General features: G+C 40.6%; 1 protein-coding gene across 1 annotated transcript in view; it reads right to left on the bottom strand.

The window, feature by feature from the left end:
- ADAMTS6 (ADAM metallopeptidase with thrombospondin type 1 motif 6) overlaps positions 1-17,884 on the bottom strand; it is an 894,781-nt gene that overhangs the window by 796,967 nt on the left and 79,930 nt on the right. Inside the window, exon 4 of the mRNA XM_029576285.1 lies at positions 12,847-13,015. Coding sequence (XP_029432145.1) covers positions 12,847-13,015 — 169 coding nt within the window. The remainder of the gene's footprint in view (positions 1-12,846; positions 13,016-17,884) is intronic.

Genomic DNA, 17,884 nt, shown 5'->3' with positions numbered 1-17,884 from the left:
TGGTTCTAGGCATTGAGATCATTCCATTGGTGAATAGAACCATGTGATATTCAATTGGAAGTAAATAAAAGATTTATTTCAATAAAGTAATCCCAAGCATGGAACACTAAACTTCTTGTGATTTTTAAAAGACCTTCCTCCAAGACAAGCAGGATCATTAAAAAAGGTTCTTTAATTAGTTTTAAAAAACGAATCTGTAGAGATCACTCTTAATAGCAGTAAAGAAAGCGAAGATCGGTGTATGGAAAAAGCCCTTTATTGAAATTTGCCTGACTCTGGCCGAGTTTCGCTCTTTGGTCGAGAGCGGATGTTAATCTCCAATTTAGTTTTCATCACAGTGAAACCGATATTAGTTTTCTTGATGTTAGAGTACGATGTATTAATCGTAAGACTGAAACTTCAGTGTTTGTAAAAAAACGGATAGGAACTCCATTTTACATTTTGGGAGCTTTCATCTGAGGAGACTCAGGGAAAGTGTGCCTATTGGCCAGTTTCTTAGATACAGGAGGATTTGTTCATCTGTATGTGAATATAGAACTAAGGCTGAAGTTCTATAAAAAAAATTTTTGGTACGGGGGTACCCTAAAAAAGTAGTTAAACGCGCTTTTAAGCACGGTTTATATGCACATAGAGACAATTTATTGTTGAAGGCTGAGAAAGAATCTGTGGATAGGATTGTCTGCGTGTTACCATATTCTACGAGAAGTGATTCCATACAAAAGATTATTAATAAACACTGGAATTTGTTGAAGTCTATCCCGGGTTGTGAGGAACGCCCGGTGTTCACGTTTTCGAAAGGTCGGAACTTAAGGTCTTGTGTCACTGATAGGGTGGATAGACAATGGATGAGAGTGGATAGAGATGAAGTTTGTTCTGGGTGTTCAGTGTGTCCAAATAGACTACAATTAGAGAGTTATCAATATGATAAGCATCGGGACCCATATATATTTAATAAGGAATATACTTGCTCGGCTAAGAGGGTTATATATGGGATATTATGCCCGTGTCAAATGTTATACATTGGCCATACGAAACGTCAAATTAGATCTCGTATCATTGAACATAAAAGTAATCTGAGGGTTAAAAAAGATGGAGGGCCATTGGTGACACATTGGAACCTCATGAAACACGGGGTGGATCAATTAACATTTTTTATTATTACGCAGATTGAGTCTAATGTTCAGGGTGATTTGACCAGTATCCTATGGAAATTGGAACAGAAATTTATATTCTGGTGGCGTTCGGTGCAACCGCATGGTCTGAATATGGGAGTAGACTGGGAAGCTTTCTATAAATGAGTTTTGATTCTTTATAGTTATGGCTTTCGAATGGTGGGTCTGTATGGTGTGTGTTATGATTGAATGGTGTGGGTCATTTGTATGGGGTTTATTGGTGTGTGTGTTTAGTGGGTTTGGCTGTTAATTATATGTGGTTGAGTGGGAGTTTTATGGATGTTATTGGATGTATATGAGTTGGTATATAGTTGATATGTTAGAGTATTGAATGAGTGTGCTTGGTTGATCGGCAGGTCTGTTTTAAGTGGTTGCGCATTATTAGTGGGTTTGAATGTATGCACGGTTGATTGAATGTTGAATTTCAAGGTTGTTTGGTAATGTAAAAAAATTTTTATGTTGGATTCGGCGTTATGCCATGTTATGTATGTATTGGTAAATTAGTGGTTACATTATGTGAGGTGTTGTGAATATGTGATGTTGTGGGGATATATTTTGGTATATCTTGGATTTTAGTGTGAATGTTTACATTTTGCATTGTGTTGCAGGTTGTCTTATATATTGGTTATGGTGATTGGTTGCGTTGTTATGCATATTGTGGTAGTGGTGAATAGTGTGATTCTATTGGTGGATTGGGTGCGTGCTGTTTGAATGGTGCATTAGGTGTGGTTGTCTGAAAGGGGTTTATAGGTGGCGTGTCATTCCATGTGGTTGACTGCGCCTTGGGAAGAGCTGCTGGTTTGTGAGAAGGGCGATTATGGAATTGGTCTGTCGTTTTTGAAGTGTAAAAATTTCCTCGGCGTTTGGAAAATTGAGTGGAAGGTAAAGGTGGAATTGAAGGTGTTGGGTCAGCTTGAGAGTTGGAATTATGAAAGGTTATGGCTGTATTGTGTGCCTTTTTTTACAGGCACATATAAAGCGGATCGATTGAGAAGTGTTGAAAACAGATTGTTGAATCTACAAAAACATTGAAGATTTGTATAAAGTTGGTTGTGTGAAATTTTTAATAATGTTTAGGTGGTGTATATGATCTTTGAGCAGTCACTATGCTGTTTTTCTTATACAATAGGTGGTGAGTTCGTTTGATGGGTGTGCAGCTGTGCTGCTGATTAAGCTCGTGGAAGAAGTGAGTTCTAGGAGATGTATATTAGTGCGTAGGGGGTGATAGTAGGTGTATGGTTTTATGAGATGGTGTTATAATTAAAGATAATACTTGTGGAGGAGTCACATGATGTGGTGATCGGGGCTGGTCGCAGCTAGCTCGGCTCCAGGTGGCAGGCCCGTGAATCTTTTATTATCTGCTACATCCGCCTATATTTGGGATCTCTGATCGGCTCTACGGCTTGGGCATATGAATATCGACCGATATATGCATAAATCGCCATCCACCATGCCGGCTAAAGTGGCCAAAAAAGACAAAGAAAAGCCGAAAACTGCCAAAGACAAAATGGCCGCCAACACAGACAAAGGGGGTTCTGGCGTAATGGAGGATGCTGCGTTAACAACATTATCTGCTGCAGTGACCACCGCAGTTACGGCGGCTCTTTCGACAAAGCTGGATAAGATCTCTGAGCAGCTAACCACCCTACAAGCAGCTTTTCTTGAGATTCCCCCCCGCATTGATACTCTGGAGCTACGGATGTCCGCGGCAGAAGACGAAGCGGTGGCGACCGAGGGCAAACTACATAAGTTGGAACAACTTGTTAAAAGCCACGAGGATAAAATTGATGAGCTTGAGAACCGCTCACGGCGCAATAACCTGCGTTTTATTGGCATCCCGGAATCCATCCTGGATAACGATCTGGCGGCTTACTTAATGAAATGCATTCCGGAGGCCCTCAATTCTTCAGACCTTGCTTCGTTGCAAATCGAGAGAGCACACCGGCTGGGCGCGCGCTCCTCACAGCACACACGCCCTCGTGTCGTTATCGCTAAGATTCTGAATTATGCCGACAAGCAAAAGATCTGGCAAGCCTCGCGCAAAATCCAGGCGCTGAAATTTCAGAACGATTCGGTACGTATATTTCAGGATTTTTCTGCCCGGCTGGCGGCCAAGCGTAAAGAGTTCAGTCCTCTCTGTACACAGCTGGCGGAAAAGCAGATCAGATTCACTTTACAATACCCAGCGAAACTCCGCGTTTGGTTTAATGGCCAAACTCAGGTTTTTGAGGCCCTGCCTGCAGCTCAAAAATACGTGCAGGAAATTCTACCAACTGACCCGGAGTGAAATCGGCAATAGAGGCCTCCCATGATGGAAGTTTGTCAAATAACTATATACTCACGACAATAGTCGTTTGAGGGAAGGTTTGAAGTTTATTTACTGTTGATTAGTCACTTCGCTACGGATCGCACATGCTGAACTGGGCAATGATTACGGAACGTTCGTTTTGATCGGGTCCTATACATGGGCCTGCCACCTGAACACTCACATTATGGCTCCTGCTCTCGACATGGAGAGCGTTCAGGGAACTGGTTGGATAGCAGGGGGAGTTGTAAATCTTGGGATGGGGATAAGGGGTAGGGGGTGGGCTTGCACCTTAAGCATTGGATTGGGGCTTACTTTTTCTTCTATGTTCTGATTTTTTCTGTTAGCGATGTACAACATATGCTAGCTATTTCTCTCATGTTTTTTCATCAGGGGTGGGATGCAATGTTATGTAATACGATGGGATGTATGTATGCTTTCTTGAAACTGTTTTCTTGGTTCATCTGGTCCGGACACAGGCAGTTATCCCGCAGTTTCAGGTTCTTCCCATTTGGCTGGTTGCCCCAGAACTATTATATCTGCTCCTGTCACAGGCCTAAAGCACAGCACTCTTATGAGTCCTAAAGTTAACTATATGACTTGGAATGTGGCGGGGATGGGTTCGCCCATTAAAAGGGAAAAAGTCATGGCCCATTGTCACAAAACTAAAGGGGAAATACTTTTCCTACAAGAAACGCATATGCTGGATGCTGAACATTTAAAACTAAACAATAAGAAGGGTTTTAATCAAATATTTTTTTCTTCTGGCACACACAAACGAAATGGTGTGGCTATTCTAATACACAAAACTATTCCTTTCCATGTTACCTCTCAATGGAAGGATGATGAGGGGCATATTGTTATTGTTCAAGGTAACCTTTTTGGTAAACCAATCACGCTGGCTTCGGTATATGGTCCTAATAAATACAGTCATTCCTTCTACACTACTTTAATTACTAAATTATCTGAATTTGGACCTCACTCTATGATGGTTGCGGGTGACTTTAATTGTTTGATGGACCCTGAGCTGGACAGGAGCTCTTCTAGCCCTGTTTCTGCGTTGGGCCCTGACAAAGGTATCTTCTTTTTATGTTCCACCCTGAATTTGGTAGATAGCTGGAGGGCCCTTCACCCTACAGACAGGGATTATACGCATTACGCTAGGGCTCACAACACTAAGTCCAGACTTGATTATATTTTGTTGTCTGAGTCACTTTTTTCAATGGTTGACAGTGCAGACATTGGTCAACTGGTGGTGTCGGATCACTGTCCTGTTATATGTAAAGTGGGTTCAAACACCAATGTGCCTTCCCTTTTTCAATGGCGCATGCCTGAATGGCTCGCTACGGACAAAAAATTTGCGTCATTTTTGGAGGGGAAATGGTTGCAATATGAGGAATTTAACCAGCTTCATAAGGATCAGCCGCCCCTTTTTTGGGAGACGGCCAAAGCGGTCCTCCGTGGCGATATATTGCAGTATGAGATTCAAGTTAAACGTGCGCAAAATAAGCAGATTTTACAACTAGAATCGAAATTAGCTTATTTTAAGAAGCAGTGGAACACTCATAACACTGTTTTATGGCGGGACAGATTTCGGACAACACAAAAAGTTCTTAATGATATTATTCACCAGAAAGCAACTGGCAACATGTTTGCTTTTAAACATAGGCTGTTTCTACATGGCAATAAGCCTGGCCGGCTTCTAGCTCGCCTAACCAAAGCCAAACAGGCCTCCAAATATATCACCTCCATTAAACGCTCTGATGGTACTCAAGCTGTTTCTACATCTGAAATTGGCCAAATATTTCAAAAATTTTACACTTCTTTGTTAGCAGCTGAAGAGCCACATCTCAGTAACCAGCATGCATTTTTTGAAAATTTGGCTTTACCCCAAATCACTACCTCACAACGGGAGCTGTTAAATCGTCCTATTACCAATCTTGAAATCACGAAAGTGATTGCTGATCTCAAACTCCATAAGTCACCGGGACCAGATGGCATAACATCGTTGTTCTACAAATCTTTGTCTACACACATTGTGCCCTCTCTTACAGCACTTTTCAATCATATGATGTCTCATGAAGCGTTGCCAGACACCATGAAAGTAGCAGCCATTACGATACTTCCCAAGCCGGGTCGAGACCCAACAGATCCTGGATCCTATAGACCCATATCTCTCCTTAACCAGGATGTAAAAATTTACGCGAAGATACTTGCCAATAGATTAAAATATGTGTTACCTGACTTAATATCCTTAGAACAAACAGGTTTTGTACATGGGCGGAGGCCAATTTCCAACATTAGACGGCTGATAGTGGCCCTAGACAGCTGCCGTATGCAGGGTATACCAGATCCCTTATTGGTAAGCTTCGACGCTGAAAAAGCGTTCGATAGAGTAGCATGGCCTTATCTATTCTCGGCCTTACAACACTTTGGCTTCTCTGGCACATTTTTGGCAGCTATCCGGAGTTTGTATAAAGATCCTAAGGCATTTATCTGCCTCAATAATTCAACTTCCTCTTTGTTTTCCTTGGGCAGAGGCACACGGCAGGGATGCCCCCTGTCACCCCTTTTGTATATCCTGTCCTTGGAACCTTTAATACGTAAAATTAAGCTTTCTCATGACATTCCTGGGGTGGTTACAGGGAAATTTGAACAGAAAATGATGCTTTTCGCAGATGACATGCTGATGATTCTTTCGCATGCCAAATCTTCCCTACCTATCCTATTGGACCTCATTCATACTTTTGGCTCCTTCTCGGGTTTAAAATTAAACCTTACTAAATCTGAAGCAATGGATATCAATGGTACTCTTAAGTCACAATGGAAAGATTTTCCTTTACTTTGGGCCACAGATACCATTAAATACCTAGGCATTAAAATTCATAGCAATCCTCAGAAGTGGTATTCATACAATATAACTCCTCTAATCCAAACGTTCCGGGTGAAGGTGGAGAGTTGGAACGCGTTCCCACTTTCTATCTCTGGCAGAATAGCGCTAGTTCAAATGATTTTGATTCCTAAGTTATTGTATATGTTACAAATGCTTCCTGTGTTTTTGTCTGCTAAGGATGTTAAACAGCTACAGAAAATATTTAGTAAGTTTTATTGGAATGCTAAACGAGCTAGGATGCAATATTCTAAGTTGATGGTTCCTAAAGTGGATGGAGGCTTGGGAGTGGCAAACATTCGTTTTTATAATCTTGCATGCCTAATGTCCATGTTTCGAGAATGGCTGGGCTATGGTGGCAACTCCATGATAGTCTCCTTGGAGAGGGAATTATTGCAACCCTTGAGCCTGGCATATTTGCTACATGCACCTGGCCATGTAATTCCTGTCTCTGTTAGCGGCAATTTATTAATCAACGCTTTCAGGAGCTGCTGGCGCTTTCTCAGACGACATTTAAAATTACCCTGGCGTGTTTCCTATTGCCTCCCTTTGCTGGGGAATCCCGACTTTCCTGCGGGACAAGACAGTTTGCATTTCCGACATACTCTAGACCCCAATAGTGTGTTAACACTGAATCATTTTATTAATCTGCAAACTAATACAGTTTATTCTTTCTCATATTGTTGTCAACATTTGCATTTCCAAGCCTCTGACTACTTATGTTATATGCAGATTCGTAGTTATGTTAAGAATGTGACTTCCATGACTTCTACAATCCTCACAAATGGACCTTTTCAAAGATTTCTTCATTTATGCTCGAAACAGCTGATTTCTATTTCAACTTTTTATCAATTCTTACATACTACTGCGAATTATGGACTACACGCTGTAGTGGCGTCCCACTGGTCATCTGTGTTGGGCCAAACTATTACTGGATCAGCTATCCGGCGCAGCTGGCTTATCAACAAAGTGGTAGCGCGTAGTGTTTATATGAGAGAATTGCACTTCCGGATCCTCCATGCTCTCATTATTTGGCCGAGGAAAGCGTTTCTGGCCGGGATCTCTACATCTCATGTATGTCCTAAATGCCAGCAACCCCATGCCTCATTATTACATTGCTTATGGGAGTGCACTCCTATACAAAACTTTTGGACATTAATACTCCACTATATCACTAATTCATCTAGCACTCAGATGGCATGGGAAGTGTCTTTCTGTATTTTGGGACTTGCTTCACCTTCAAAGCATATACCTGGGTTATCAGTCCAACTTTTACATAAAAGTCGTTTGATGGCTTTACGGGTCATCCTACGTCATTGGATTTCTACTTCCTTGCCCACTGTGAAGGAATGGGTAGACACCATGTTGGACCTTTACCTTTTGGAGAAAAAATCTATTCCTTTGGAGTCGATAAAGAAGCGACGGTTGCTTGAATCTATCTGGAAACCATTTTTGAAATCCATACCGATTACCGTACCTGACTGAACTGGGGAAGGAAACCGATCGACGTCCTTTTCTGTATCCGCCTCCCTGTACCACTCTGGAATGCACGCTTTGAGGATTATACTAGCTCATAATCCAATCCTATCCAATCTCTCAAGCTTTCCTATATATATTCCCACAACCATATTTACTAAGACTTTCCATGTTCTAAGGTGCTGGGTAGGGGTGGGTTGGGGTGGGTTAGGTGGGTAGGGTGGGATGGGGAGTTGGGGGATGGGATGGGTGAAAACTACATGCCCTAGACTGTACCATGGCTATTATCTTGTTTCTCTGACGGCTCATTGTTCAATTGTTCAGTTTGATTGTCTGTTGTTTTGTATTATGTCAGAATCCTGTTGCAATGTTTATTGATGTACTATGGTATTGTTCTCTGTGGGCTGCGATTTAATAAACATATTACAAACAAAAAAAAGATAATACTTGTTATCATTTTGTGAAGGTGCAATAAGAAGTGCAATATTCCAGAAGGCTGGAAGGCCTCGCCGTCTCTGGTTGAGGTGGGAGTGAATTGTCCCCTGAGGAAGCTGCGGCGAAACGGGGATCCCTGTTGGGACGTTGTGGAGTGCTCCCGATTGGAAGGAGTTTGGGCTTGAACAGCAGCTAATGAAGAGAATTTCAACTTGACAATTAGTGGTGATTTTTGAGAAGGGGGGTGGTTTTAATGGGTGGGGAGTGTGTGTGGATGAATGACTGATGTGGGGTATGTTTTAAGATGTTAATATATTGCTGCTAATGTATGTGGGTTATTGATGTATATCAGGTTGCACATGTCTTTGCTTTATTGTTAATGTAAGTATTAATGGATGTAATTAATAAAATGATTAAAAAATGATGTGTATGTACTGTATTAACAACTTTTTTGTAATTAAGGAATATTAATAGTAATAAATTGTTATAGTAGTACATCAATATTTGAATTTTAAGATTGATGTCATAGGATTCCCTATATATGTGTGTTTTGATGTAATAAGTAGGGGGTCTGTACTCTCTGATGTTGTGATTACTGTACCTAGATATCACCAGGGTTACCCAAGAAAGAAGAAGAACATTTATAAGTATGAGAACTGAGGCTTTGACAATTTATTCTATGTATACTTTGCGTTACCCATGTAAATGCATTGTAAAGTTTCATTACTCTACTTATACATTTTTTGAAACATCACAATTGTGAATCTTTTTAGATTCACACCCTACGTGACATAATCAGTGTAGATAGGCAAAAGTATAGGCTACCTCAGATTTCCTTTTACTTATTTCTTGTTATTCGCTCTTAGTACCTATTGAATCCACTCCCCAAGATTACTTATAATAAAGGGGTATAACATTTGTATTACTTTAGTGAGTTTTAGAGGAAGATGTATGTAGTAGGTTATACTATTTCTTTATTATACCTCTGATTTCTGTCGCAAATAAATGTTTGTGTAAAAAAGTGAAATACAATAAGGTAAAGGGAATCTTCCTTCACCTAGAACCCGTTGCAGCATTCTCCATTGAGGAGGACTGGGTTAAAAGCCTGTACTGGGCTCCTTAAGATAGAATGAGGGATTTGTCGGTAAACTCCATCAGACTGTGTAAGCGGGCTTTTGAAAATTGCTGCAATATATACCATTGAATTGTCCATAACATATTCACATGTAAGTGCACTTTACTTGCATAAATGGCATTTGAAAATTGCTATGATAGTAAATTACATTTCCCTCTAGGGAAAATACTGCAGTTTAGTACATGAGCCATATGTAAGACAGTTAAACATAAGCTGATTATGTAAAACTGTAGGAAGATCTAGAAAAATTGAGAACTTGGGCATTCAACTGGCAAATAGAATTTAATATAGACAAGTGTAAAGTAACGTATGTTAGGAGAAAAAAACTCAAACTTCCAAAACACACTGCTGGAGTCTGGAAAATTGCTATCAATAGAACCACTCGCTGAAACCATCAGCACAGTGTGCAGCAGTGGCCCAAAAAACCAACCGTATGCTAGAAATAATTTGGAAAGGCACTGATGACAAATATGAGGATATTATCATGCTTCTGAATATAACTCTGATGCAACCACACCTGCGTTCAGTTCTGATTTCCCCAACTGATAAAGGATGCATTAGAGCATAAGAAGATACAGAAAAGGGCAACCAGAATGGTGACAGGATTGGGGTATCTCTCATTTGAAGAAAGGCTGAAAGAGTTCGGGCTTATGAGCTTGTAAAAAGAAAATTGATGGGGGGGGGGGGGGGGGGCAGGGGCATGACAGATCAGGAGTGGAAAAGAACAAACCACAAGCAAGCAGTTATTTACCCTGTCCAAAAGTACTAGGACCAGAGGGCTTCCAATGAAATTATATAATAGCAGTTTCAAGATGAGTACAAGAAAATATGTATTTTGTCAACAGGTAGTTAAATTGTGGAATCTATTCTCATGGGATGCGGATGCAGATGCAGCAAGCAGGTTCTTGTGGCCTGGTTTGGCCACTGTTGGAAACAGAATGATGGGCTTGATGGACCCTTGGTCTGACCCAGCACGGCAATTTCTTTCTTCAGTGTAACAGGGTTTGGGTTTGTTGGGTGTTAATAACTCTGGAGCCACTGCTGGAGAAAAGATGCTGGACTAGATGGACTATTGGTCTGACCTAGGTTGGCTGTTCTTAAGTTTCTTATTTTTTGTTTATTGTATCAGATGTTTGCTCAGCTTGCATCTCAGAGCAGCCTAAACTGCAATGCTTTTGTGAGCCTAGGCGGCCCAGACCCACAGCCTTTTACATTGAGCCCCTCCCCCTTGTAATTCACAGGCCTCTTCAAAACCAAAATCCTGGAGCCAGACCAGGCCACATCAGTGACTGTGACAAGTATATGGCAACTCTTCCAATTTCTGTACCAGACAGAATGTGACTGATCACTCAACTATAAACCATAAACTATGTTGAAAACTTTTGAATTTGGCTCCCAGAACAGATTATTATTATTATTATTGATTTAATATGAAACCACTTCAAAACATTTTTTCAGTGATCATTCAAGCAGAGGGTGACATACTACTGAAATGCTTTTGCACAATCATAAAATAGTAGGGATATGTTTTAGTTTGAAATTACACAAAGTCAATGACATAGCGTATATTGTTTTGTGTCGTTTTGTAAATTAAATAACAGTAAAATACAAAACATTTTGTTTTTTTAATTTTGTTCCCATTTTCAGTGTGCACTAAATTGAAATAGCGCATGCTAACTCAAATAGGAGCAGATTTTCAAAGGGGTACACGTGTAAGATACGAGTGTACCCCCTGAAAACCTGCCCCAAGCTCACCCTGTGAGCTTGGGGCAGGCGTAAGCCCCGGGACACGCGTAAGTCCCGGGGCTTTCCTGGGGGGGACGTGTCGGGGGCGTGTCGCGGTGACATGTCATCCGGGGGTGGGGCCATGGGCGTGGTTCCGGCCTGGGGGCATTTCAGGGGCATGGCCGAGGCCTCCAAAACTGCTCCTGGGCCGGACAATCGTGCGTCGGCGACCGGCCGGCACACGTCAGTTAAGCCTGCCTCAGGCAGGCATAACTTTTATAATAAAGGTAGGGGGAGGTTAAGATAGGGCTGGTGGGTGGGTTAGGTAGGGGAAGGTGGGGGGAGGCGGAAGGAAAATTCCCTCTGAGGCCACTTCGATTTCGGAGCGGCCTCGGAGGGAACGGGCAGCGTGCGCAGGGCTCGGCGTGCGCAAGGTGCACAAATGTTCACTCCCATGCGCGCGCCAACCCCGGATTTTAAAAGATACGCGCATATCTATTAAAATCCGGCATACTCTTGTTTGCGTCGGGTGCGCGAACAAAAGTACGCGCTTGCGTATTTTTTTGAAATCTGCCCCATAGTGCACACTATTTGAATTAGTACTCACTATTTGGATTTAGTGCACTCTAAAAATAAAACAAAATTTGAAAAAAAAAATAAAAGCATACAAAACTAAACTTTAAAAATGAAAATAAACTAAAAATGAAACAAAAATAAAATGACACAAACATTATTGCCATGCACACCCTTAATAAATAGTATGGGAATCATCATTTTAAGCAGTACTATGCATCTAGTCAATTACTACTTTGTGATGTATTAATCTAATATGGCTAACTTTTCTCTGCAGCAATTTCTTATTCTTATTGCTCACGAGCAATCAAGGGTAATGGGCTGGTAACCAGATGATCTCTGTTCATCCTATTTCTATCACTCGCTCTATGACCTTGAGGATGTCACTTTATCAATCGATGCTTCCGGGTATCCACTTAGACTGTGAGCTCTTCTGGCACGAGTTCATATGTAATTTACTTTTCTATGCACAAGTTTAGGGTGTCAGATAAACAGGGGTAGGGAAGACAAGTGCCTGTGGGTAGCCACTCCAGTGAGGCAGTCGCCCTGCCTGTGTGAGTCACTTGTTTTACACCATCAACTGTGGCACCTTACCACTACGTCTGTTTGTCTTCTTTGCTGCTTTCTAAAGGTCAAATACAAAAGTTGTGGGGATGGTGGCAACCAGCTGTCCACATTCCTAAGGATAACCAGAGGTATAAATCCGCCGCCGAAGATAAATGTAATTAATAAAATTACACAACATAAAGTCAAAATAATAAAATGTATGCCTAGTAATTTATTTTCAAGATCAAACTACATTGACATATTACCACTACCTCACTGTATCAGTTACATAAGCAAAGTAAGATCTAATCCCAAGCTTGCATCCTTCAATAACAACCAATACTTGAATCCAAGAGCATTACAAAGATATTTTAAAGTCCGTTTTTCCCCCAAACATATTCCCATGTGTAGAACAAAAAATCCTTGGCGAACAAAGCTTTTAATCTAAAATGTAAAAAACAATTTAATAAATTTTAAAAAATCATCTGAAATAAGTCCCTAATAAAGTCAGATGCTTGATATGGATACACCTTTAACTACATCAGTTAGGAATGAAAAAAGGATTTAAAAGGAGCACAGACTTCTTTACCTGTCACATCACAGTGGGAGAGACTGGATGAGTGCCGTTGATGCAGAGCAGACTTTTTGTAAATAACATGAGGATGCCCACTTTCATTACTAAAATAATTCGAATTGTCAGTTGTGTTGTTTAAAGGCTCAATAAAATACTCTTCATCTTCTGTAGCAATAACACCATGCTTGATGAGAAACAAAAAAAAAGAACAAAGACATTTTTGATAAGAAAGAAAAGGCCTTAGATTTGACTTCTAGTTTATGGTCATTGAAATAAAGGTCAATAAATAATTTGAGGGCAATACCTTTAAACTGCACTAAATTAATACATTTTTGACTAGGTATGGAGGGCTATGCTCCATACATCAGATAAATGCTCTTGAAAGCTAGCTGGAAACGTGTTGTTAGTTCTAATAATGAGGTATCACTGATTTGTTGACCATTATTTCTATGTATTCAAGTCAAATAACAGGGTAAGCATACTGGTTTAATCAATTATTACACCTTATCATGTGTGTGCTACTTCCTCATTCCTTGAAAGCTGTGTGCATCACAAGGTTATTTTTTCACTTTGCCCAGAAAACCTTTATCATCCTCTCTAATGCAAATCTTGAACTCATTGAGAGTAATTTCAAAACCATTTCCACAGAACAGGGCTTTTTTTAAATTGTGTGAGTAAACTTCCCCAGATAGTGCCACTGCACCCGCAAACTTACCCACACTGAGAAGAGGCATTCCTAGGGGCAGGGCTGGAGAAGAGCCTATGCGTTCCAAAAGTGTGACAGTAACTTTTAAACTGGCACATGTTTGTCGGCCTGTGCCCAGGGACGCGACCATTTCAGAACACACACGCGTATATGTGTGCATGTTGTAAGACAGACTGGCCACCCACACGAGCACTCAGTTTTTTTTAAGTGGGCAAGCACCTGTGCGCACAGCTTCCACTGCTATTGCGAAAGGGAAGCATACCAATACCATTCCCAGCTTTCCCAGTTTGTTCCCAGTTCACCCAGTTAAAGAATGTGTCTTCCAAACCTCCCTAGTTTAATGGCCTCCCCTCCCCCCCCCCCCCCCCCCCCGTTAGCCCCAACCATTAAAACGCTGATCTGACTAGATATTTTTTTTTGTTTATTACTTCCGCGTCATCCATAGCAGAAGGAAAGTTATGCAGTGGGACCCCCCCCCCTGCTCACGCAGGATCATGTAAGTATCGATGTGCAAATTTCAGGTTAAAATCCCAGAACACTCCTTTCCCACCCATGCCTATGCCCTGCCACTTTTTGAGATGTTCTGATATGTGCACACAGTGGCATTGATGCACATATCCGGGCAGCTTTCAGAATCTGCTCGGAGCACCCCGAGCCCAATATATTTCTGCATCCCCCAATTTTCAGGCTTTTAAAATTCACCTTTACGTACGCATTTTTTTTCCTCAGGAAGCCTACGGCAGGTGTTAATATGTGTGTGTGTAGTTTTCCTGGGATTATTTTCAAAGTGAAAATATATGCACAGTTTCAAAATTGAGACAAAGTCCATGCGTAAAACACCAGCCACTCAGAATCCTCTCAATGCTATGGGGAAGTCACAAAGCCATGTATTTCTCTAACAATTACAGACACAAATTACCAAATGGATCTTTATTCGGAGCCTTCATTAATTTTTTAGATCTGTCATTTTAAAATGGTAATTATAAAGAAAACAGTTTACTAACAGGCCAGTATGTTTGGCAACTCCTTTCTTACTCATTCCATGCCTTCAAATGGTAAGTAAGGATTTTCTTCCATTTCTCCCGTGAGTTTGTTCTAATTGATGCAATATAAAAATGGACAAAATCTGACTGATGCACAGTCTACTCAGTGGAAGTCTATGTCAACAACTGGAAGTTGACAAATAAGGATGTCTACAGGAGATTGCCTTGGATTATAATCTAATGCACCCTGGTGCAGGTACAGCTACCGAAATGTGGTTGTGTTTGTTGGGAAATAATTTACTTTTTTACTTTCAGTTTGGACCGTGTTTTCTCTATAATTAAGAATTTGCACATTACAGTGGTAATTTCATAACAATGTACGCAAGTTAGCTGGTAAATATGCACATAAACTACACCAACTTTCAAAGTGGAATTATGCACATAAATCTGCTTTGAAAATTATCCCACTAAATCTACTCTCACACAATTTTACCTTCTAAAATATGCGCAGAATAATTCAAGAAAAATTACGTGCATACTTTCAAAACCTAAAGTATGCACGTAAGTGCAAAGCCCTCCCAAACTCTATCCCCAGGGAAGCTTCCACTGAGCCAAAGCAAATTTACGCACAAACAGGATATGTGCATAAGTTTACCTGGAAATTGGCAGGCAATTTTTTAAATTTCTGCAGGTAAAGTATTGTTTTACATATAGAGATGCTTTTGAAAATTACCCTCTAAAAGGACAAGGCTAAGTGTGATTTGAAATGTTTTAAGGTGTTTTGTTCACATCGATGCACTATAAAAATGGATAAAAATTGATATTTGTGAAACTAATGATTATTTATACATGGGTTTGGGAGAATTTTCATGTTAAGGCCCCTTTTTGCTCTTCCTTACATGTGTAGAATGTTTTCACTATACCACTGTGGGTCTGGATGTTTTGTAGCAGGTGGTTGTTATCTTTCTTATTCAAAGAAAGGGCCTTACTAACTTAGCCAATTAAGGGGATCATTTATCAAATTGCTTTATGGCGTTAAGCGCCTGCAATAGTACCATAATACATGGTGCAATGCAAATCTGAAAAAGAGGAGGAGTTGGCTCACAGTTTTGCAAAGCCCTATCGCATGGCTTTAACTATACCTTTTTCATTAGTGTTAGGCCTTTATTGAACCCATGCTGGATGGATGGAGATGGAGAGAGAGAGAGAGAGAGAGAGAGAGAGAGAGAGAGACTGATTAATCATAATACCCTCCCACTAGACAGATATTTATAGCTCTATGGGAAGCCCAACTAGTAACTCAAGGTGAGGTTTAGCTATTAGTATAGGGGTTAGGGGCCACTTTGACATTCAAAGTGAGACGAACAGAACAGTGCTCTCTTGTGAAGATTTGATGACCTTCAGAGTGAGGAAACTCAGCCAAAGATGAGATTTATGCAATGTTCTCTCAACCTAGCTTGATGTTACCCAGGTAGAGAGTCCATCAAGCTAGGTTGAGAGAACATTGCACAAATCTCATCTTATGAATTGCACATTGCACAAATCTCTACTTATGAATTCATATGCAATTACGACTTGGGGGATGGAATTCTGCTGGGTGGGTATAGGAGTGAAAGAGTCCTTGTGTGTACTGTTTAAGGCAAGTATGATTTATAAGCAGTGCCCCCAGGCTCCCACAATGCTGAGGTCCTGGGAAAAACCGCATAATTTTCAACCTGTCATACAATCAATAAAGAAGAAGTTCCTTTACCACATAATTCAATCATCTGAAGGAAGCTACATTGTGTTTGAAGAAAAACTGTTCTCTCATTTTCCTGCTCCAGCCCCTCCCGCTCCAGGCAGCATGCAGGGAACATTAGTGGAGATGATAAGGCTGAGACAAAGCAGAGAAGAGTCACTGTGCTTCCTAATCCAGCCCCTCCCCTCCTGTCCTGAAGGAAGCAGAAGAGGAAGTGAAGTTGGAGTAGACAGAGCAAGCAGTCAGAATGTTTGATTTCTCAAAGGCTTTTTAAATCAATGAAAAAATGATTTTGATATAATGCCTGGATGAAGTGATGACCCTTTAGAATTCTTTATATAAAGGTTCTTGCACCTATATATGTGGTCAACCATATAATCAGACGACAGACACCTGGATGTGTTTTGGAAGTTCTGCAATGGCTCATGTCCCACAGTTGGCACAGATAGTATTAATTTACATGATAAGTAGATGATTTTTTTTAATATGTAAATTTTTATTTTTTAGTTTAGTTTAAAGAATTGTTATTGCAAAATTACACACAAACTATACAAAACATTTTACAAAAATAAGACAACGGGCAAGCTGTGAATCTAATTTCAAAAGTGAGTTTGTACCAATATATGGAAACCAAAAGGGGCAATTTTCATAATAAAACCCCACACCCCCGATAGAGAAACCCTAACCCCATCATATTGGCAGAAACGAAAAGATCAAAATTCCAGAAAAACTCCACCTGACTGGCTGACTCTGGCCCAGATAGGCTACTACATATGTGTTGAAGTCCATATGATTCTCTGGTAGCCCCACCCAAGTCCTATGAGAATAACCCAAGAAACCATCCTGAGCAGACGGGCTACAGATAATCATAACCAGCCAACCCAAAAAGTCAAAAGGCCTGCTATAAATTATTTAGGAGTAAACTCCTAGCCCTACCTGAAAGACTCTGAATATCTTTACCCCAAATGATCAAGAACTTTTGTATTAAATTGGGGGAAGTATGAAATGCATTCCTCTACTGCTTAAATGAAGGAGGGCTCACCTTCCTCCAGTGCAATAAAATAGATTACCAAAAAGCACCCTCTCTAAGTCCATAGGAATCCTAATGGCTAGACTGTTTTCTAAGTAGTGAAGAATTTTTTTCCAAAACATTTTAGTAACAGGACAAGTCCAAAACATGTGAGTAAGAGTTCCCACTACACATGAACATTTTGGGGCAGGCGTCCGAAAAGGTGAGATGTGACTTATGGGCCAGGACAGGTGTAACATAGGCTCTATGCAAAAACTTAAATTGTAATTCCTGTAAACAGACATCAAAAGAGACAGATTTCAGTATCTAAAAACAGGAAAGCACACCTCCCTGTGAAAGAGAAAAGTCACTCTCCTTTCTCCAAGCCTCCCAAAGGGCTCGTACCCAAGTAACCTGCCTCAGTTTCTGGAGTCTTTTATGTAGCCATGGCAGCGAAAGCTTGCTTTGCTCTACCTGAAAAATAATCATCAATCAAAATTACCTTAGCCATATCGAGTGCTTCTTTGGGAAAAGAAGAAATATAATGTCTCAATTGTAGGAAGGAAAACCAATCAGAATCTCGCAAGCCATATTGCTCTTTCAACTGAGAGAAAGAC

Source organism: Rhinatrema bivittatum, chromosome 1 (assembly GCF_901001135.1).
Source record: "Rhinatrema bivittatum chromosome 1, aRhiBiv1.1, whole genome shotgun sequence".
Lineage (NCBI taxonomy): Eukaryota > Metazoa > Chordata > Amphibia > Gymnophiona > Rhinatrematidae > Rhinatrema > Rhinatrema bivittatum.
This window is presented reverse-complemented; position numbering and strand designations above follow the sequence as displayed.